This window comes from Trichoderma virens (genome assembly GCF_000170995.1).
Source record: "Trichoderma virens Gv29-8 chromosome Unknown TRIVIscaffold_89, whole genome shotgun sequence".
In the NCBI taxonomy this organism is placed as follows: Eukaryota; Fungi; Ascomycota; class Sordariomycetes; order Hypocreales; family Hypocreaceae; genus Trichoderma; species Trichoderma virens.
In genome coordinates, this window is record NW_014013660.1 from 484,801 (window position 1) to 506,270 (window position 21,470).

Consider the following 21,470-nt stretch of genomic DNA (forward strand, 5'->3'; position numbering starts at 1 on the left):
GGCCTCAGAATGATGACTGCCACTCTTCACAAGAGTCATTCTAGACAGAGTATGTTCAGTAGAGACTCCATTGGTGCTGCTCGATGCCCTGATATAGTGGTAGCAGATATCATGAAGACGAATTATCTTTATCTGCTACCGCACTTGAGCGGTTCATGTCTGGAACAATTTGGTGTCATCACAACAAAGCGTAAAGTCTATCCATTTCGGCCTTGTCTAACGCCCAATATCTCCACCCCAAATTCTCTCCAAAATATCTATAAATACTCTACAGTGCTTTGTCCCACCGTCATCCTACCTTATTTGATTTCCGTCCACGCGGCCCGGGCCATTCTCGCCAGTCTCCGCAGATCCCGCACCGGATGCCCGCATGCCAGGGAAAGCTCTCTCCGCACCTGTGGAACAAACGGTACGACGTGTCTCGACTCGAACAGCCGCGGCAGCGCACCGACAACTTCCAGGGCCAGCTTTCCGCACTCGGCCTCGACCTCGGGGCGCATTTTTGCGGGGACGTAGCCCGAGGGTAGCCAGTCTGGCCGCGTCAACTGTGATGCGGCCTTGAGTGAGAAGCAAGGCAGCGAGATGTCGATCAGGCTCTTGGCGTATTCTTGGGCTTTTTCTGGAGATTCTGCCAAGATGTTTTTGAGTATCTCGAGCGCGGGCAGGGTATCAGGACCAGGACCCAAGCTTTGCGACAATGCCATTGATACGCGAAGGATCTCCACGCAGTCGTCTTCCCAAATGGAAAATGGCATGTGCTTCACCATTGATAAAACGGCAATCCTATAATTGGTCTTGACAAGCTGACTTCCAGCTTCGGCATCTTGGCTTGTTGCAATGTCGAGCATGGGCTTGACCAATTCGAAGTAAATCCTCTGCGTCCAAAGCGGCTTCACAACGGCAAAGCTGTCTTTTGTCAAGAACTTTTGCGGTGCAACAACCATCTCCAATCTACGAGCCAGCAGATGACCGGTGGTTTCATTTCCGGGGGCATCTCGCAACCGCTGAATCAGGGCTCGAGCTTGTGTGCCGCCTGGCCGACGTATCAGACCGCTGACGATTGCGTAGATGGAGGATACCTGTTCCAGATAGCGTGAGGCGTCATCGTTGTCGGAAGAATTTTGAGCATTTTTCAAGGCAGCTTCTAATCGACTTTCCAGCCTGGCCATCAGATAACCGAGGCTCTCAACCTTGTACTTGTTCGCCAGAATAGTCAGGATAGATCTGGTAATAGGTCTTGTGACCGAGTTCTGGGTGAGAGATGCACTCAAAGTACCGCTGATTAAAAGCTCTTGCGCAACTCCAGAGTCAAACTATTCAGGAAGTTAGAATTGAGGGAGAGATTCAGGAGACAGGGAGAAATATGGGAGATGACTCACGAGCTTTGCAACAACAGACGGTCTCATGGCCTCCAAGAGTCCGAAAGAAAGAGTATTGACCGTCTTTTCCGTCAACCAACCCCATGATGATCCTTGCTCATCTGTGTACTTCTCCAGCTTGGTCTTTCTCTGTTCCTCTGATATGGAGGGAGGCACGGGTACTAGTTCCTCTTGGAATAGATTCAAAAAGTAATGATCGAGTTTCAGTGAAGCCTGCTGTGCTTCACCCATCTCGCGAGCAACGAAGCCGGCAAAGTCGGAGACAAGATGGAGATACTGATACTCGGATGTCTTGTCAGAGCCATCAAAGTCGCTGCTGAGCTGAAGTGCCGGACTCTTAGTACCCGGGATAGGGCCAACTACAGCCGTGGCGCGGCGATAAAGACTCCGAACAACCACCAGAGCAATGAGCAAAAAGTCATTGCGGAGCTCAGTAGCAGTTACTTCCTTCGGCGGTGTTGCACTACTGTAACTTGGCGCCGAACCGTCATCTTCTTCTCCTGCAATGATTCTTAGCTCTGGATACTTGTAAGTAACCCGGTACAACCACATAGAGCCATCGAAAGCCTGGTCTGCCTCTGGCTCATGCTTCAAGCAAGCGTCATTGAAGTAACGAGAGGTAGTCTGAATACCGATAATCAACGCACACCAAATCTTTGGGCTAGCTTTTGCGTCTATCGCCGCAATTAGTTCAGTAGTCATGATATGAACCAGGGCCAGGAAATTATGTCGCCCAGCGATAAGAGATTTGGGTAATTCGGAGCATCCAACATAAGCCAACAGAGAGCCAATCTTTTGGATTTTCTCAGCAGCTTCATCACTCTGATTCTCACGACTGCTCTGAACGACTGACACAAACTGGTCTACCAGAGGTCGGAAACCTGGTGCGTAGGCTTGGATGGCTCTGTGTAGGGCCTTGGCCGTCTCGTTCAGAAGATCATCCGAATTCGAATTTGAAGAATGGTTACCAAAGCCATTTAGTGCAATGGCGAAAAGTGCTTGGCAGATTTCGGAACTTGTTGCTTCTGGCAGAAGCAGCCCACTATCTTTCTCCAACCCAAGCGGCACAGTTCCTTGGGAGACCAACGCACCCGCCCCCTGAACAGCCTCTGCTGCAATTTTCATGTCGTCGAAATTAGCGTTTTCATTGCTTCCAAGTGCGACGGGGCCTTTATACACCTCGTGGTAAAGATTCTTGAAGATGCCGTCAATAGCCACGAAATCGCTCTTTTGCTCATCTGTCATCTGTGTCTGCGATAAGAGAAGTCGAGTTTCCAGGATGACATTAAGTATTTTCAGCAGGTCTTGGCTATGGGTCACTGATTTCCGGTGTCGTAGATTATCCTTAAGGTGCGTGATTGTTGGCGCCACCATGAGAACAAATGCGCTTGGATTTGCGCTGAGAACACTAACGATGAGACGGCCAGCTGGAGTAGTGTACATTGGATTCGAAAGGTCGTTAACGCAGTCGCGTGTCACATCTAGCGTGTAGTTTCGAAGATCGTCCCCCTTGAGCCTTGTTGCGAGCGTTTTCAACACTTCGAGAGTAGCCCAGATGGCATCTTCGATTTCTCCGTTTCGTACTTCATACTTGAGACTACCCCAGGTCCGACTAACGTATGGAATAATGGATTCTTCTGGGTTTGTGTACTCTTCGAGACACTCTTTAATGGTTTTTAAAACATCGACCTAAAAAAAACATGAGATTCGTCGAATACTGAAGAAAAGAATAAAACCAGCCTACCTTGACGTTGACCGTGACACCGTCTCCTTGGTCAAGCTTGCCTATCAAAAATGGCAGCGAAAGAGATGCGAGACGATAAGTTGACGAGAAACATTTCCGAAGCTGAGATTTAAGATCCTCTGGGGTAATGCCGCTTTGTGACAAGCGCGGTAGGGTGATGGGGTAGTATGCCTTGAAGGCAGCAAAGACAGCCTCAAGGACCTCCTGGGAAGGCTCATATTGCTGGAGAAAAATCCTCAGTATGTCAAACCACACAATCAAACAGTCTGGGTCTCTCTCATTCCGGCACAGCTCCAGCAGATTGGTCATGAATGTAGAGGAGGGGCCGTCCCGTTGCTGTAAATTGCTCGCGATTTCAGGGGTGACAATGAGTGTTCTCAGCAACTCATAAACTGCAAGACGAGTCTTGGCAGTCTGCCTTTGGAAATCTTCCTTCATACCGCACACTTTACCGATGATGTCGTAGCCACTCTGCGACTGAAATGCCTTCATTGCTATAATCCGAGACAAGGCCGTGGCCGAAGCTAGGATACCAGCTTTGTGGTCAATATCGAGCATGGCGCCGAAGAAGGCAATCAAGAGTTTCACTAGAAAATACTGTAAGTCGAACTGGGTCGTGTCAGCATCTAAGGGTCATGTTTACCTTGGCTCAATTTCAGGAGATCTGGTTTCACAAAATCCAACGTATGAGACAGAAACTCCAAAGCTGAATCGCATTCAAATTAGTACAGCATCGCTATGACCAGAAGATGAGAGCTATTTTCTCACCCTTCGCTCTTGATGTCCAATCAGGAGTTTCTTGTGAATCTTCAGTCTCGTTACCAGGCATCCACGGCTGAACAGCCTCTACCCACCGGGCAACAGGGTTGGAATTGGCCGGAGCTGTCTCGAGCTCTAAGGAAGGACACAAGTTAGACATATTACGTTTCCAAGCTTCAAAATAAAACATACCCTTGGCCGCCCTCTGGGCCAAATCCGTTAGTTTGGCCTCATCTTCCTCGAGAACAAAGTCGAGGGCCAGCTGCCGAAAGTCGGCCATGACTTCTATGCGCCTGAGTAAAGCCTAAACAAGAACCCGGGTGGTTCCCAAATGATTCAGAGTCCAAAAAAAGTCCAGAGACCTTTGTCTGTCAGCTCTCTTGCAGCGAGCGCTCCCCCAATGGTCGATCCAACGTTATCATGCAAGTCTCGGTGAGTCTGAGCGTCCAATCCCAGTCACTATCGCGGGGTAACTTTTGTACGACCAGCCGCTCTCTGCCGACGACTACACCGCTCCTTGTGTCCCTCGGGATGAGAATTGGAGTTTCCAGCAAGGATTCTCTTCTGTAGAGCGTCGCTTCAGGGCGTTTTAGGCCACTCGGATGCAGAGCAAGGACGGATTTGTAAACATTAACGAGCGGAAGGACGCCAAAATCGCAATTCCGCCAGGACGAACATCGGCCATGGTGGGGTGTTTTTTTCTTGGGACTCGGGCCCCACTTTTGGCAATGACGGAAGAATCCCGCGTTCGACTTGCTTCTTTGCTTGAATCAGCACTCGCACAACCAATTCCAGCTTCATTGCCTCGACCATGATTCGAATACCGACATTGAGGCATCTGGCGACCAATTCGGTGCGCTTCGCCACTCGATCCGCCCAGCAGCGGCGCTGGGCGCAGGTCGTCGACGTCCGATTCCACACGACGCAGCCTTCGCAGGTGATCCTCGAGAAGTACCGCGAGAAACTCAGCCAAAAGGCGTCGCAGGAGGGCCACGGAAGCATTGAGGACCTCAAGGCCGCGTATGCGGACAAGATACAAGAACAGCGCAAGAATGACGCCATAGACGTTCCTTCAATAGAGGATCTGTCCTCGGCATCTATCCCGCAGACCGAGGGCACACCAGTCTCCCAGCCGTATCGTGGGCCTGTGCCATCCTCCCCCAAGCCCGCTCCGAAGGGCTCTTCTGGCGAAAAGCCCGCTATCAAACCCCTTGGCGATATTCTCGACCTCGAAAAGGTCGCCGACCTGCCTGAGAAGGAACTCACAGCCATCTGGCGCCTTCGCCATGCCTCGTCTCCGCAGACGCTCTGCGCCGTCATCCCTGCGCCAACATACGAAGCGATGGAGGATCTGGCGCGCAGCAGTCCCTTCTTTATCCTTCCGGTGCCACATGAGGACCAGGGCGCAGAAATCCACCTTCTGCAGTGGACCTTTGATTCAGCGTCCAAGACTAGCACGGTGCTGTTCACGCAGCTGGTTGAGTACAAGACCAGAGGGGAGTTTGCGCAGCCACATACCACTGTGACGCATCACCTCGATCTGATCAAGGATAAGGGCCTGGTTCTCATGCAGGGCCAGGTCATGGAAGGGCGGGGCGTCCAGCCGGACCACGCAAGATGGTTGGTTATGTGCTTGCAGCGCTTCTACGGCGGGTGGGAGCAGAAGGGCGACGAGCTGGATGGACATAGAAAAGAGAGGGCGGAAGAAAGAAAGAAGCTGCTCGAATGGTTTACAAAGGGCGATCCGAGATTCAGCGTTGAAAAGCTTCTAGAGGAGGCTGAAAGATTGGGATGATTTGACGTGATGGAAAATAGACAGCTTTATGAACACCAGGATAGATGAAACGGTAGACCCGTTCATGTGTATTTCTTATATTGGCACTAGATGAGACTTCTTACAAAGTCATCTGCGGCGTCGAATTGTACAATTAAACAACGGCTAAAATTACACGACCTCTTCTACCATGAACCCAAAACGCCCGCTCTCTTCCACTTACAGCTTCGCCCTTGGTGCCGCTGCCTCCGCCTCCTCCTCCTTCTTGACCTGGTCTCTCAACAATCTCCGCAGAATCTTGCCTGCCTGAGATTTAGGAACCTCCTTGATGAAGCGCACGCCTCCGCGCAGCTTCTTGGACGGTGCGACCTTTGCATTGAGCCACTCGGTGATTTCCTTGGCCTTGGCCTCAGACTCCTCGACGCCGGACCTGAGCACGACATAGGCACGCGGAATCTCGGTGTGCTGTTCCTTGTCCCAGATGCCGATGACGCAGACGTCGGCAATGTCTTCGCGGCCAATGAGTTTCTCCTCGAGCTCGGCGGGGGGGACTTGGAAGCCCTCTGTGGTGGGAGAGTTAGTTTCTCACATACTGGATAAGACAAGCACGGCTAGAATTCGCCTATTGTTGAAATGTGCCTGATGATGTGGGTGAGGATGTTGTACTTACTGTACTTGATGAGCTCCTTCTTGCGGTCGGTGATGTAAAAGTTGCCCTTGGGACAGCAGTAGAAGATGTCACCCGTCTTGTACCAGCCATCCTCAGTAAAGTTCTCTTTGTTGAGTTCAGGTCTCTTCCAGTAGCCTGAGAAGACATTTGGTCCCTTGAGGAGAAGCTCTCCAGACTGTATTTTCATCATTGTTAGAAAGAATCTCAGCAGTAGAAATCTCCGCCAATATGCTTCTTACCTCGTTATAGCCCAATTCTTTACCGTCCTCATCCACAATCATGGCCTCCATATTCGCATACAGCCTTCCTACGGAGCCCTGATACTTGTACCACTCTTCCGGCAGCTGTACCATGACGCCGGGAGACGTCTCGGACAGTCCGTATCCCTGCTTCACACCGACTTTGAGGCGGTCCCACACCGAAACGGCCAGCTCCCTGCTCAACGGGGCAGCGGCTGACGTGATCCATCGCAGCGACGACAAGTCGTACTTTGAAATGACGGGGTGCTTGCCCAGGGCGAGGACGATGGGCGGCGGCACATACATGAAGGTGACGTGATTGTCCTGGATCAACTTGCATGCCTTTTCGATGTCGAACTTGGGCATGATGACACATTTGGCGCCGGTATGGATTGTGGTGCCCAATACAACAAAGAGGCCCTGGATGAATGAAGATATTGATGTTAGTATATGATTTAAAGCATTGCGGTTCTGTTTCGTCTCCCAGGGACGCACGTACGTAGATATGGAAGAAGGGAAGAACGCCCAGCTGAGTGTCTACTTCTCCTAAGATGCATCTGATGTCGTTTTGTTTCTCCGCCTGAGCGGACTGAGCAACCATGTTGTAGTGGCTGAGCATCACGCCCTTGGGCATGCCAGTTGTTCCCTAATTGAACGTATTAGTCGCCAATGAGAAATTCACATGAAAATGGGCACACTCACAGAGCTGTACACGAGATAGGCCAGATCCTTCTTGGGGTCAATCTGGGGCTTCTGAGGCTGGACTGGGGCTCCCTGGGCAGTAATCTCGGTCCAATGCCTGTGGACTCCCGTCTCATCCCGTCCGTCTCCCATCAGCAAAACCCGGTCCGCGGACAAGCCTGCAAGCGCCGCAGCCTTGCGGGCAGCCTCCAAAAACGGCTTCTGAGTAAGAAGAGCCTTTGAGCCAGAGTCCTTCAGCTGCTGAGCCAGGTCCTCGGGCGTGTACGTCGGGTTGGCAGGGCTAGCGATACCACCAGCCCAATGAATACCAAAGTAGAGTACGGGGACGTCAATGTTGTTGGGCGTGTAGAGGCCCATGACGTCGCCCTTTTGCCAGTTGAAGACATGGCGAAGGCCCTTGCCGAACTCGTGGGCGAGATGCTTGAGCTGGTTGAAGGAGTGAGACCTGCCAGTGTCGCAGTCGACGAAGATGGCTGGGATATTGTGTTAGCTGTGAGATATTACGGCACCTTTGTCGAAGAATGAGTAGTAATTTCAAGACAAAAAATGAGACGAGAAAACAGTCGCTTTGTAATATACTGACGTTTGTCGACGGGGTAGCTTTTGGGCTGCTCCAGGTGATATGTCCAGAGGTCGACGAGAGGGATCTGGACTGGTGCTTGAAGCGATGGGATGGGCATGGTCGCGGTCAAGTCGTTGTGTTATGTATATGTATCCAGATTTCTAAGTATTGGTAATCGAAAAATCGAAAGGCGGCCTTACACCTCTCGAAGCCGTCTATGCCAACAGAAACTGGTCAAGGATGGACAAGGGGGTAGAGACAATGCTGAAGTCTGGAACTGGCTTGCTTTGGCTACATGTAATATGAAGGCAATACTAGGATATCAAAGATATTTTCAAAACATGGGCACGCGGAGGGTATTTAGTATTATAAAGTAGGATAAGCAAGAGCTAGCCCTAGCACCGCATCGTGACCGTGCTTAAATGGTAGTAGTCACCTCGTTCCTTTTAGTACGAACCACGTCTCCGCGCTCAACCTAGGTATAATTGGAAATAACATCTAGTCCAGAGCTATACCTTGGTTGGTTTCGCGTCGTCGGCCCCAGCCCCGAACTACCGTAGCCTTCTCCGCGGGCTTGTACGGAGTATGCAGTTCTTGATGCTAGTTGGCCTTCGGATGTCAATCTTGTCCGCCTGGGGAACTCCGAGTTTGCCCGGCTCCAGACAGAGCCTAACCCGGGCTGATTCTGACTCGGGTATTTCTACATAAAGCACTCCGTAATACTATGACAAAAAGTCACATAAAGCAACATGAACCCTGTTAGTTGGATTCGGCGCCACGGAGAAGACGAGGGCGGTTAAAGCGGAGCTCTTTGCATCTTTTAACCTCGGTGCCGTGAACGGGGCGTGTGGGGCACCGTGAAAGAGAGCCAGAAATGGATTTCAAGCGCATGTCAAATGAGTCCACAGAGGGTTAATGCGGGGGAATAGCAGTAAGGGGAAATGTGCTTGGATCTGACCTACCTCTCTGGCGGATGCTGGCGAATCAAGTGTCGATGGTCTCGTGGATGATGGCAGATTGTGAGAAAGATTAATAATCACAGGTTGCTGAGCTCAACTGTCGGTAATTCATCCGAGTTTATGGAGCTTCAGTCCTGCCGCAATCCCTGGTTATGTTCCGACAAAGGCAAAGATGCTCTCTTGTCTTGAATTGACTCCATCTATAACTCCACATCTATGGTAACAACAAGTGGCATCCACCCTAGACTCCGAGCTTTTTGGTTCGCATTCGCATACGAGTACAAGTACAAGCTAACAACAAGGAGAAAACTGCCGTATATCCATGATCCCCTATTCGCTCGCCCCGGTCGCCACAGCCTCGGCTGGTTCCCACTGTGGCACCATATCGCAGCCCTCTGGAATCCTGCAAATGTCCCTGACGTCGCACGTCTTCCACAGCACCTCGCGAATTTCTCGAAATACCTGGGATGGCGCATCCATTGCCCAGATGACATCCAGGTGCTGGTACTCGGGAATCACTTTGCTGTGCACCACCTTGACGTGCGGCTCGCGGCCTGCCTCGAAACGCTTAAGAAGCCTCTGCCCGTCTACCAGATGATCATCGCCGCAAACCCACAGCGCAAATGGAGGCACCTGGTGATTGTACCATGCCGTGGAGCCTTTGATGTGGCGCCGCTGCTTGGTCTTGTGAGCCTGATCTCCGGATTGGTGCCTTTCGTTGCTGGTTTCGGACTCATCTTCATTGCTGCCGCTTTCATCTTGACTTTCTTCATCCCGCAGCACGTCTCTCGTCGCCAGGATGCACTTGTGTCTGGCAAAGCATTCGCGGCCGAGCCACCACCTCATCGACTCGGCACTTACATACACAGGCGCAAACTGAAACATGCGGTTGCGCAGGCCTCGATCCCATCTTTCATCAGTCCAGTCAAAGAGGAACGAGAAGACCTTGTAACCCAGCCATCCGTACAGCCGTGCATCCAGCAGCGCGTGCATCTGCATCATCAGGGGGATGAAGGCATGGATCCCAAACATGAGCCTGAACATGCCGGGTGAGATTATGCGCATGAACTTGAAGTACATCTTGCCAATGAGCGGTCCAGCATATGCCGCAGGGGCCAGAGCGCAGAATACGGTCAGCTTCTCACCCAAATCAGGTCGCTGCTCCTTTGCTAAGGCCACCAACGTCTGAGTTGTTCCCTGTGAATGGCAGATGAGGCCGAGTTTTTTGAATCCCGTCTCGTGCAGGACACGCGATACAAGCGCCGGTAGGTCAAAGACGCCCATCTGTCGAATGTTCCAGCACCACATCCGTGGGTCGCTGTACTCGAGCAGTACGTGCTTGGGCTTGAAGCCGCACCGGTTGTTACCCAGCCAAACATCGAATCCTGATTTACAGAGCCAAAATGCCAGACTCTGGTCATCGTTGCAACAATATGCCCCTGAGCTCTGCAGCAAGCCGTGCATCAGCAGCACGGGGAACTTTCGTTTCTTGCCCGAATTTCCCAGTCGTTGGGTTGGCTCCTGGAAGACGGTCGGCCCAAGCTTCTCTCTGCTTGCCTCATCCAAAGGTATATGCTCTCTAGGATCATAGACGTGCCAGAGTTCAATGATGAATCCATCCTCAGTCTCGACTTTGAAAGTCTCCACGTCAAGGCCAACTCTGCGCGCATAGTAACCAACATCGCAGATGATTGGGTCTTTGCCGCCCTCAGTCGGTGGATATTCATCCACTATGCTTTCGTTTTCGACATCCAAGCGCCTCTGGATACCCGTCGGGTCCCAGTCTTTTTCCTTCTCTTCTCTGATGGCTGCGTTTTGGCGCTCCTGCTCATAAAAGGGCCGCTTTTTCTCCTGACCAGGCAGAAACATTGCCTTGCAGTAATTCGGAATGCTTGTGAACAGCGAGCCGAGTACAATTACACCAAGAAACTCCATGCTCAGCACAAATGACGTAGACCTGAAAAACCAGCACTGGATATTGCGTAGCAACGACGGCGGTCCGTATAGCGGTAGGGGCGGAAATAGGGGATGCGTATGTGATGGAGGCATGGCATGTCTCAACGTTCCTTGTGATGCCTGTTGCCAAGACTGTCCATTATTCTGATCTTTTTGGGCCTCGGGTAGCTGTAAAGTCTTCCGGCCGCCCTCCCTGTTGTGGTGGTGCACAGCCGGATTTGAGACATTTGCTTGAACTTCGCTTCCCTTCTTAATCTCTACCTCTGCTGGCTGTCCTTGCAGTTCTTCGCGCAGCACGTTGAGCCTATGTGCTTCATGCAACGGCACGCCTGGCAGCCTGTTTCCATCCGATGTGACTATAACGGGATCCTGCGGCGTGACAAAATCTGCCTGCACAGCTACCGCTGCAGAGCCATCTTCCATTCGCTGGTGTGAGAGTTTCTCGGCCTGTTTGGCAAACTCAATTGCCTGCTGTGCAACCTCGAACGTCGATCGAGGCGACATGTCGTGTTGCGCCGAGGTTGGGGGATCTTCGTTGTGACCCATTTTAGCCAATTGGCGTTAACTGTGCTGAGAATTATTTCCCTATATCGTCTTGCTCTTTTTCAAATGCTTTCCCAAAACCCATATAGTCGGTAGCTGCCACTAAGTGTTGTGGTAATGCCTCACAAATGGACATCCAGGAGGTAGGGCGATGACATCAACGAGGTCAGGCCAGTTAGCAGTCAAATCCCTGCTATAAACAGGTTATCTCTCTGTAGATAACTATTAAAATAATGGATGTTGTGAAAGAACAGATATGGACAATTGCCATGAATCGTAAACCGGAGCAATTGGATCTAAAGAGTGAAACACCGGTAGGGCTCTAACCAGACATCATGAGACAATTGATAAATGCGGTGAGTGGAGGGGAAAAGCTGCATCTAAATCCAGAAAGCCTAGAAGGGCTTCCCCATTTCCAGAATGCATGCATTGATGTGTTTGGTAGGCGTGACGCAATCGAGTTGCGATTCATTAAGAGTCGATCCCTGTTAGGTGGCTCCATAATTTGCATCGATACTGTAATTCTCCGGTATTCAATCCAGTTTTAGCTTGTGAAATTGGCGATGTTTTTTGCCTCCTTGATGGCAGTGCTGGCCCAGTTGGTGGGGTGGAGGTGGCTGACTGGCCTGGAGATACGTGTATCGCTAAAAAATACATGTGAAACCTCCTATTGGGATGAATCTTGGACGGAATAGTGCAGCAAGGCATGACGAAATAATCAAGTGGAAAGCAAACAAGTTTCCCATTTGACATGATAGTATGATGCTAGTTCTTCACTTGGAATGCCTGCAAATAGAATCTGTACTGTATAGATGATGAGGCGAGTAAATACACCTGGGCAGGTGATTACCCCTTTACATCAGTAGGTAGTCCAGGGTAAGTCCACCCGCAGTCGAATCGCAGCGTGGGAACATTAATGTCCAACTCGAATCAGTGCTGCTGCAAAGCACCGCATAATGCACTCCAGTCCTGTAGATTAGCAGCTATCCATCCATCCCCAACTAAGCCATCCACTAGACTATTACCTGTACAACTTCTCCCCATGCCGTGGTAACTCCAGCAGCCGCTGGTGGAGCTGCCCTGCTGGTAAGCGTCCAGCTGAGGCCGGAAATCTGGGGTGCCAGTCCCTAAGCCGAGGCTGCCACGGCTACAGCCGAGCCAGTGCTTATAGTGGACATGGAATCTGCAGCGACACGACACGCATCTGCAGGCTTTTGATCTTCATCGCAACGCATCGCGCCCAGCACGCGCCGAATCCAATTGCCCTGGATTCCCTGGTGATCTCGTTTCCGTCCTTGATCACCCGTCTTGGTGTTTGACCGTGATTATTCTCATCTTCTTCTGACCTTGCCTGCGCCATGATCCAGCGGCTGCGGGGTCTTGTCAACTATTGAACAGCTCTATCCACCGACTCCTTTCCAGCTACAACGGCTCCTTGCGCCCGATCCTGCCCTACCTTCCCCTCAAACCTCTAGAAACCAGTCGAGATGGCTGTCTCAGACGGAGCGCCTGTCGTGTCACACAGGAGACGGAACCGCAGGCGGCGCCAGGACAAGCCGGCCATCACCGCCCGACTTGTGCTCGACGACCGCACCAAGGGCGACGTTGGCATCGTGTCCGACGACCTCTTCTCCGACCTCTTCCCGCACATTGCGAGTGGTAAGTGATGGCGATTGGCAATGCTCCAGTGTGCCAAAAATGCTACTATTGCACGCTGAAGAGAAGCTGACAAGAATCACAAAGACGCCAACGATGAGCTCGCCGACGACATCCACCATATCGCAGTCGCGCCATGGGCGCCCAATGCGAACCCCGTTGAAATGGCCTGGTCCGTTGTTCCCGTTCTGCGATCGAGCGACTTGGCCCATTCGACCATCCAGTTCTCGCCCTCGTCTTCAGCCCTCCAGAGCTTTGCTGTTACTCTGCAGCAGGTAGCTCCGTCCAAGCTGTCCAGCCATAGCCGCAGCGGCATCGAAATCCTTGTCCTCGATGTCGCCCCTGTTCCGCTCGAGACGGTATTTGTCAACCTCGAAAGCGAATTAACAAAACGGCTGGAGAATGGCGAAGGCACGTTTTACAAGGACCATCCGACAAATCCCAATGCCAAGGGCGTCGCCAACATGACGGCTGAGGAGCGTGTGGCCATGGCGCTCAGGGCGGCCCTCGGCAGCCTCAAGGTTGTTCACTCTGGCGATTTGTTTCCGCTGCCTCTTCCGCCGCATCCTGTCACCCATCTGCCGCCAAACCCGGGCAAGATCATGCTGTGCGAGCCCGTTGCTCAGGGCATTCTGACGGAATCTACAAAGATCATCTTGATGAGGGGGAGAGGAGGCAACCGACGACAGGCTCGTCCTGCCGCCTCAATGACCTCTAGTCAGCAGCTCAACGGGAATGACGACGATGAGGATGGCACAAACGACCAGTTCTTCTCTGCTGCCGAAGAGCGCGATCGGGCTGGTGCCGTTACCGACGACGCGGTGGTGGCGACGGAGACGGAGACGGATTTCTCGGGATCAGAACAGGAGGAGGAGCTTTCGGATGATTCCATGGACGAGGTGATATCTTTGGAGGTCCCCACACTGCCGACGACGAATTCGATGAATTCTATGGGCCCTGGAACGCCAATGACTGCTGGTACGCTCCGTGGCAGAAAAACAAACGGCTTTGCTACCCCCGGCTCCGTCTTTTCCAACTTTACATCTACTACTGCGCGCCCCGATCGAGCTCGCGGCAGGCTATTCAAAGTGCACGGTCTGAGAAAACAGATACCCTCTGATCTGCTGCATCCCAAGCCATCTCCCGAGGACGATGAAGAGGCTAGAATCTATGTGGATGTGGCGTCGCTCTCCAAGATTGGGTGCTTCTCCGGAGACTGGGTCCGGATTGAAGCCGCCGAGGAGCCTCCCCTGAATGGATTTGGCGCGTTTGGGCTAGGCAGCTTCAACCACCCAGATTTTGAAGTGTCTAATTGGCGGCCTGTTCGCGTATATGGCCTGCCCGAGGGCTACTCCCAACGCCCCGTCACACGGATCCCGAGTTCAAGGAAGGGCGATCGGCGACAATCATTCTTCGAGTCGCAAGTCCAGCGGCCGTCCAGCCCAGCCGCCTATGCTTCGCCGATCTTGATCGCAAATATTGATGGAGCCACCCACCTGCGCATATCTGTGCTCAAGAAGTCTTCATATCAGGGTAAAGGGACGCTGCCCAGATTCGCGAGCGCATCGCAGCCTCCGTACGCAAAGGATATCGCCATTCACCACATTAGGACCCCCATTTCCGCGGAAAGGGCGTACCAAACCGCCGTGTTGGGTGGATTAAAGCGCTATTTTGCTCATAAATTACGCCTTGTTCGGCAGGGTGATTTGATTGCCGTGCCGGTAGATGCGCAGCTGGGTCGAGCCCTCCAAGAGGCTCCCGGTGCAGGCGGTTCCGAGGTTGACGACGTAGTGGCACTTACGGCACGGTCTACCGAGTCTGGTGGGGAGACTCTATCACATCTCGACAGCGTTGCTTGGTTCAAAGTTGGGCATATCCAAGTGCAAAAGTCAGACGAGGATGAGGACGGAACTGCGGAATCTCTGTGGGGGACTGTCGCATGCATCGACAGCACAACTGTTGCCATGCACGGGTCAGGCTTTGAGACGAGCCGGATACCAGGTATCAAGGACAGCACTTGGCCTTACTATCTGGGCCTGAAGAAGACGCCGCAACGGGCACCAGACGGTGGCCCTCCGCAATTGGCAGATCGTGACCAGCAACATGTCCCCCCTCTGAGGCGCCAGCTGCGTGAACTCTTGGCTGCCGCAACGAGCTTGAGGGCTGTCCATCTGAAAATGCCACCTGTTGCTATCCTACTGACATCGTCGCACCGCAACATCGGAAAAGCGACAATGGCAAAAGATGCCTGCAGCGATATGGGTTTACACACATTCGCCATTGATGCGTATGATATCATCAGTGAGGGTGGAGGCAGCGGCAGCGATGTCAAGACAGAAGGCTTCCTGAGGACGCGTGCGGAGCGTGCTATCAGTTGTGGCCCAGAATGCTGTGCCCTCCTCATCCAGCACATCGAGGCGCTGACGGCTGATCGAATAGAGTCTTCGATTAAAGAGATCCTGGAGGATGTTCGCGTCCTCATTGCTACTACAAACGAGGTTGACAAGGTCCCCGATGGAGTCCGCGCGCTCTTCACCCATGAGCTCGAAATGGGAGCCCCCGACGAGGCTGAGCGAGAAGTCATCCTGAGGACTGTCATTGAAGACCGCGGCGTATCCCTGGAGCCAGCCATCGATCTCAATGCCATCGCCCTCAAGACGGCCGCGCTGGTTGCTGGTGACTTGCTTGATGTCGTTGAAAGAGCTTCGATAGCCCAACGCGCTCGACTTGAGTCGCTCTCTATCAAATCTAGCAGCAGCAGCATGCCCATGACGGTGCGTGACGTGCAGGTTGCTGGCGGCCCGTCGGCGCGCTGCCTGACAGCGGCTGACTTTGATGTCGCTGTTGAAGCTGCTCGTAAGAACTTTTCCGACTCCATTGGTGCTCCCAAGATTCCCAATGTCACATGGGACGATGTCGGTGGCCTCAGCAATGTTAAAGAGGCCATCACGGAGACGATTCAGCTACCGCTGGAGCGACCCGAACTGTTCGCCAAGGGCATGAAGAAGCGTTCCGGTATCCTCTTCTACGGTCCCCCGGGTACTGGAAAGACGCTGCTCGCAAAGGCCATCGCCACCGAATACAGCCTCAACTTCTTCAGCGTCAAGGGTCCGGAGCTGCTCAACATGTACATTGGTGAGTCAGAAGCCAATGTGCGACGCGTCTTCCAGAGAGCCCGAGATGCTCGCCCCTGCGTCGTCTTCTTTGACGAGTTGGATTCCGTCGCGCCAAAGAGAGGTAACCAGGGAGATTCTGGCGGTGTCATGGACCGTATCGTGTCGCAGCTGTTGGCCGAGCTGGACGGTATGTCAGGCGGCGAGGATGCTGGAGGCGTCTTCGTCATTGGAGCCACCAACAGGCCCGATCTTTTGGACCCTGCACTGCTGCGTCCTGGTCGATTTGACAAGATGCTCTATCTTGGTGTTTCCGATACTCATGAGAAGCAGCAAACCATTCTGGAGGCTCTTACTCGAAAGTACGTTCCCTCCTTTCGTTATCTACCTTGTAATCTTTTCCTTTAGATGAAACAACGTATACTAATCCCTATTTCCGCAGATTCACCCTGCACCCTTCTGTCTCTCTCGCATCAGTTTCCCAACGCCTCCCATTCACCTACACTGGTGCCGATTTCTACGCGCTTTGCAGTGATGCCATGCTCAAGGCTGTCACCCGCCAGGCCGCCGCGGTGGACGCCAAAGTCCGCGCCCTCAATGCCGACCCGGCTAACAAGCACGAGGTCTCCACGGCGTACTTCTTCGATCACTACGCCACGCCCGCGGATATCGCTGTCATGGTCCAAGAGGAGGACTTTATCGCCGCACACGAGGAGTTGATTCCTAGTGTCAGTGCTGGTGAACTAGCGCACTATGAGAGAGTAAGGGCACAGTTTGAAGGAGGAAGCGACAAGAAGCAGCAATCACAAGACCACGGAAAAAGACCTGGTTCTTCCGGAGGATCGAGGAGCGGCGGCAGGTCGTCCTCTAGCAAGGGCAAAGGCAAAGGAAAGGCCATTGCAGTCAGCAGTGATGAGGAAGAACAAGTCAATGGCAAAGGAAAAGGCAAGGCAGTGATGGGATTCCAGGACGGAACGGCGAGTGACGACGAGGACTTGTACTAGCGACAAGTGAAAACGTTCACCAAGTTCCTATAGAGCTTGGAGATCCACATGAAACTGATCACTACTTTAACATATACAAGAGGAGAGCGCATTGCAAAATGAGACATGTATCATAAATATATTGAGACTAGAGGTGCCGCAATAGAAGGCAATAATCACAGGGTACTTATAGGCTCCCTTTTCACCCAATCACACATTTTAATAGACTTGTCAAATATCACATCATTTAAAGTCCTTGGGATAATACCATTCGCTCTCATCACTAAACCTGCATAACTCCCTTTGCAACAAGAGAAGAGAATCGGATAATGAAACTGCCAATCCTGCCTGGGTACCTCCGTTTAGTAGCCTCTTCCAGTTCCTGCCAAGTGTTGGTTGTAGCATCAAGCTCTTCCCAAGCTTTAATGTATTCTTTCGTTTCTTCCAAATGATAAGTCCCGAAGTCTTCGTGGGATTGCATGTGAGATGGTACCACGACTTTTGGCTTCAGCTGGGCTACTTGATCGATAGACTGTAGCCACTTGTTTCGTAGCTCCGGAGTTTGGGCCTGGCCAAGGAATTGATAACAATGTCCATAGACGACGTCTCCTGCTACAACAAGATCAAGATCAGGTACATGAAGTACCGTGGATTCGCCAATATCGCCTCCAGGGAGGCTCAAGACGTGAAATTGGTGGCCTCCAACAACGAAGGTGTTGTCGTCTTTTAGTATGTCCACTTGTACTTCCGGAGGAGATGTATTTCTCAACTCCGGAGTTGTAGAAGCCCACAGACCCTCATATAGCTTCTTGTCAAGATTCTCTTGCATTTGAACATGTGTTTGCGGCGTCGCTAGAATGCGGGCTTCGGGATAATATTTCTGGATTACTCCCGCAGCGAAGAAATGATCGCCGTGGCCGTGGGTGACGTAAATATAGACGAGCTTCTTGTCTGAAATAATCGACTTGACCCATTGTGCGACTTCTTCTCCTTCACGATCTGTGGTTGGTGCATCGACCAGCACTGCTCCGTCTTGTGTGGTGATCAGGGTGAATGCAGTGGGAGAGAATTCGAAGGATTCTGTGTCAAATTGCCCTGGAAAGTTGACTTTATGAGGGGGCAATACGTAAACGTATGCTTGAATGGAGTCATTTTGAGCGATTGGCTGATGAGACGGCATGATGATAAGTTTTATTTTGTTGTTGGAAGAGGAAAGCTGTTGATGTGATTTAATATGTTATGAGGACTTGGGCGTAATTTATACTTGCGGCACAACGAGCGACCACTATTACTTTTCCGCTTCCCTGCTCGGTGAGGTGATTGCAGAAGATTACTTATCATCTCTGCTCGGATTCCATGATCAAATGTATCGTTCCATTAGATACTTTCCTGAAAGGCAACTCGAAACGCACATGTTTCGTGAACAAGTCCGTCCTACGGCGCTGAGCCTGTCGTCTGCAAATGTTGCGGGAAACGCGGCCGCGTTATGGTATACACTGATTGGTTCAACCAACTTCCGTTAAGAGCATGGATGGGGGCTAAAATGCCAGGTTGGACTATAATGGCCTAGTTTATTCTGATTCCAAAGGAGACGACGGAAGATGCCGCTGCTGCCCCCAATATTGAGGAGGAAACCATGTGTCGTTATTAAATGGCCAAGAACTTATATTTCACCGGGAGGATTTCTTGCAACGGTAGTTGTAGTCCCATATTTGGATTATAGGAGTTACACATGTCCATTGGCAGTACTAGAAATTTAAGATGTAGTTTTTAAGTTACCCAAATCTCCTGTTGTTAATCCGGTGTTATCTAGTATAGAAACCCCAATAGTTAAGATATATTGCCACATCATGGCTGCAACGGCACCTAGTATTTGATTCAAATATATGATTCAAATACATCATCCGAGTTGCAAGTTCAAAACTGGGAGACGTCTGACACCGACGTAGCGCGACTGGTCATATGTAATCAAGCATATGTTGAGTAATCCATTGGCTTCTGCTACTGTACTTGAGCTAGAAGCGTTTTGTCATCTTTTATTTTCGTACTTCACCGAATACCACATGAAAAATTCTTGAATGATAACTCTTCATATCTTATACTCTGAGTCGCGTGAATCGGACACCCTGGGCGCTCTCGGCTAGCCTACCAAGTCCCCCCTTTCCTACTGTCCTTCACCGTAAGTGGCTGTCTGGGAGGTGAAATCAACTACAACCGGCATTATCCAAGCTAATTAGAAAGCGTACAGCCACACCCATTGTGTTATTGACATCATTTTCTTAAGCGGACTCTGGCCGTCATCATCCCCGCAGCCAACTACCGTGATCGCGATGAACCTACGAGACAAATTTCTTATGCAATCCACTCCCGAGTCGTCAGAACGGTCGTGCCATTCATGTGAAATAAAATAGCGTCGCTGTACACCGGAAATACCGGCATGTAGCCTGTGCCTTCGCTAGAGTTTCACATCCTAGACAGGACTCTATTCGCACTTCAGCGTTTGATTGAAATTGAAGAAGCGCGCAGAGAAACATGATATTCTGTTGTTCGATTGCTGTCTACTATAAGTCAATCTCATCGGACCAGATGAACATACATGGATGTTGACATACAGAGAAGCGCGCTGTTACTCATACACACGGTTGTCTTGGCCGATTCACTCAAAGACTCGCCCAAGGAAAGTCAAGAGACCTCATATCTCTCGCTTCAATCAACCTTGGCAAACACTTTGCGTAATGCTCAGAGATTCCGGATTGGTGAGTGAGGGAGCATCAATGACACTTCTCCCTTTGTGTTGGAATGGATCTACCGATCTGCCACGTCGTTGATGTCTCGCGGCCCCGAGGCCGAACTTTGCGACACAAGCCAGAGTATCATTACGTTACGGACGATTTTGGAAATAATCGGTGAGTGATGGCGTGCTGCATGTGAGTCTCTTTCTTTCTCTCCATGGTAGCTCCTATCTTGAACACCTGTGATCCTAACGCAAAATTGCTTCTGTTAGCGGTCTATTTGGGACTCATAGAGACCAGGCAGGCTGTGGGATTACACTAATTACCTATTGTATACCAGACTCCCCTTCTATACAGAGCAACGAGAAATCCGAGCTTAACAATAAAAAGGATATTTCAAATAGTATTATGCATAAGCTGTATAAAATTCAATGCTCTAAAAGTAGTAGTCATAAGCAAGTCACTAAGTGCCACCCCCTTATACCGATCCATGTTTCAGCTATCAATATCTATGTACAAATCCCCACTGCAAAACATTTGCATGGTATGTTGTCATCAGCTTGCGCCGGCCACCTGCTCAAAATAGCTCATACAGCAGAACGGCTATACTGTTTGTATATGTGTCATGGCTTAGAAAAAAGTAATACAAGCTCGCAGTATGCCATCAAATAACCAAAATGCCTTCTACTCACACAAATCTTCTATCCAGTTGATATGAACCCGCATCGAATGTCGATTATAAACAATTTCCCTCAAATTCTTACGGGCAGGGATCGCCACCCAGTACAACCCAGTCAATAGCAACTTCTCCGTCTTGGTCAATGGTGTGGTCGGTTGGTGAAAGGATATCAAAGACAGCCGGGGAAAGGTCGAGAGCGAATTCTCCCAGATCACCAGTGGCATTGGCATCATCGATAATGGCGACTACTGCAGCTAACTGCTCTCTGGAAGAGATAAGGATTTCGCGGCCGCAGAAGGACTTGTAGTTTGGTACATCTGTCGAAATGGCGACGACAAGAGCTGAGGGATCATACTGGTGTCCGCAAGCTGTAATTTGGTTGGGGTCCGTGCCACGGTCATACCAAGTTGCCATTTGGTTCTCATGATCGCCGCAGTAATCTCGTTTGCCAAGGTGATTTGATAGCTTAGAAGTCTTGGTAGGGGTTGGTGTAGCCAAGGCTACGGCTGCTAGTGCTGCGAAGAGAGAGTATTGAAAGATCATGTTGGACTGACGACGTTTCATGTAAAGCGAGTACTTTGATAAAGATTGGAGCTGAATCTATCCAATTCTGTATCTTCTCAGAAGTTTTAAGCAGCATTATATAGTCTGCATCGCTAAGGGATCTACACGATATTCTCAGAATATTTCCAGTGACGGTATAGATGAGGCGCAGAGCAATCTGCCTTGCGCAAGTAAGTGAAACAATCGTTTTGTCTAATTTTGGCTAAGTAAGCCGTGAGTTTTATTATTAGCCATGTCAGTACTAACAAGCATGAGTCCAGCTGGCTCTAAAACAATACGAAGACACTAAATGGTGATCTGCTCTAGCCTCATCCACGCGTATGACGCACTACTTTATCCTTAGCATGATTGTATTAGCCAATCCCAACGATTAAAACAACCAAGTTAAGCAAGCGCATGGTATTTTACCTGTTTCTCTTCTATTCTTCAGCTGATGGTCTTGAAAAGGTGAAACAG

General features: G+C 51.0%; 7 protein-coding genes across 7 annotated transcripts; 2 read left to right on the plus strand and 5 right to left on the minus strand.

Moving 5' to 3' along the window:
* Positions 1 to 174: 174 nt before the first annotated feature.
* Positions 175 to 4,162, minus strand: TRIVIDRAFT_183390 (uncharacterized protein; the record flags this gene model as incomplete). The annotated part of the gene is made up of 6 exons (XM_014095778.1): positions 175 to 1,313; positions 1,380 to 3,041; positions 3,124 to 3,710; positions 3,767 to 3,829; positions 3,892 to 4,017; positions 4,075 to 4,162. 6 exons carry the CDS (start codon positions 4,160 to 4,162, stop codon positions 300 to 302), a joined length of 3,540 nt encoding a protein of 1,179 aa, XP_013951253.1.
* A 531-nt stretch (positions 4,163 to 4,693) lies between these two features.
* TRIVIDRAFT_183392 (uncharacterized protein) lies at positions 4,694 to 5,854 on the plus strand (the record flags this gene model as incomplete). The annotated part of the gene is made up of 1 exon (XM_014095779.1): positions 4,694 to 5,854. The coding sequence occupies one exon, from the start codon at positions 4,694 to 4,696 to the stop codon at positions 5,675 to 5,677; it is 984 nt and encodes a 327-aa protein (XP_013951254.1).
* On the minus strand, positions 5,033 to 7,947 carry TRIVIDRAFT_80487 (uncharacterized protein; the record flags this gene model as incomplete). The annotated part of the gene is made up of 7 exons (XM_014095780.1): positions 5,033 to 5,789; positions 5,880 to 6,219; positions 6,327 to 6,501; positions 6,566 to 6,985; positions 7,065 to 7,211; positions 7,268 to 7,740; positions 7,851 to 7,947. 7 exons carry the CDS (start codon positions 7,945 to 7,947, stop codon positions 5,786 to 5,788), a joined length of 1,656 nt encoding a protein of 551 aa, XP_013951255.1.
* Positions 7,948 to 8,945: 998 nt separating this feature from the next.
* TRIVIDRAFT_183397 (uncharacterized protein) lies at positions 8,946 to 11,590 on the minus strand (the record flags this gene model as incomplete). Its single annotated transcript, XM_014095781.1, has 1 exon — positions 8,946 to 11,590. The coding sequence occupies one exon, from the start codon at positions 11,288 to 11,290 to the stop codon at positions 9,119 to 9,121; it is 2,172 nt and encodes a 723-aa protein (XP_013951256.1).
* Positions 11,591 to 13,602: 2,012 nt separating this feature from the next.
* Positions 13,603 to 17,060, plus strand: TRIVIDRAFT_41658 (uncharacterized protein; the record flags this gene model as incomplete). The annotated part of the gene is made up of 2 exons (XM_014095782.1): positions 13,603 to 16,418; positions 16,499 to 17,060. The coding sequence occupies 2 exons, from the start codon at positions 13,603 to 13,605 to the stop codon at positions 17,058 to 17,060; spliced, it is 3,378 nt and encodes a 1,125-aa protein (XP_013951257.1).
* A 262-nt stretch (positions 17,061 to 17,322) lies between these two features.
* On the minus strand, positions 17,323 to 18,219 carry TRIVIDRAFT_41996 (uncharacterized protein; the record flags this gene model as incomplete). Its single annotated transcript, XM_014095783.1, has 1 exon — positions 17,323 to 18,219. The coding sequence occupies one exon, from the start codon at positions 18,217 to 18,219 to the stop codon at positions 17,323 to 17,325; it is 897 nt and encodes a 298-aa protein (XP_013951258.1).
* A 2,129-nt stretch (positions 18,220 to 20,348) lies between these two features.
* On the minus strand, positions 20,349 to 20,993 carry TRIVIDRAFT_66016 (uncharacterized protein; the record flags this gene model as incomplete). The annotated part of the gene is made up of 2 exons (XM_014095784.1): positions 20,349 to 20,379; positions 20,536 to 20,993. 2 exons carry the CDS (start codon positions 20,991 to 20,993, stop codon positions 20,349 to 20,351), a joined length of 489 nt encoding a protein of 162 aa, XP_013951259.1.
* Between the last annotated feature and the right edge of the window lie 477 nt (positions 20,994 to 21,470).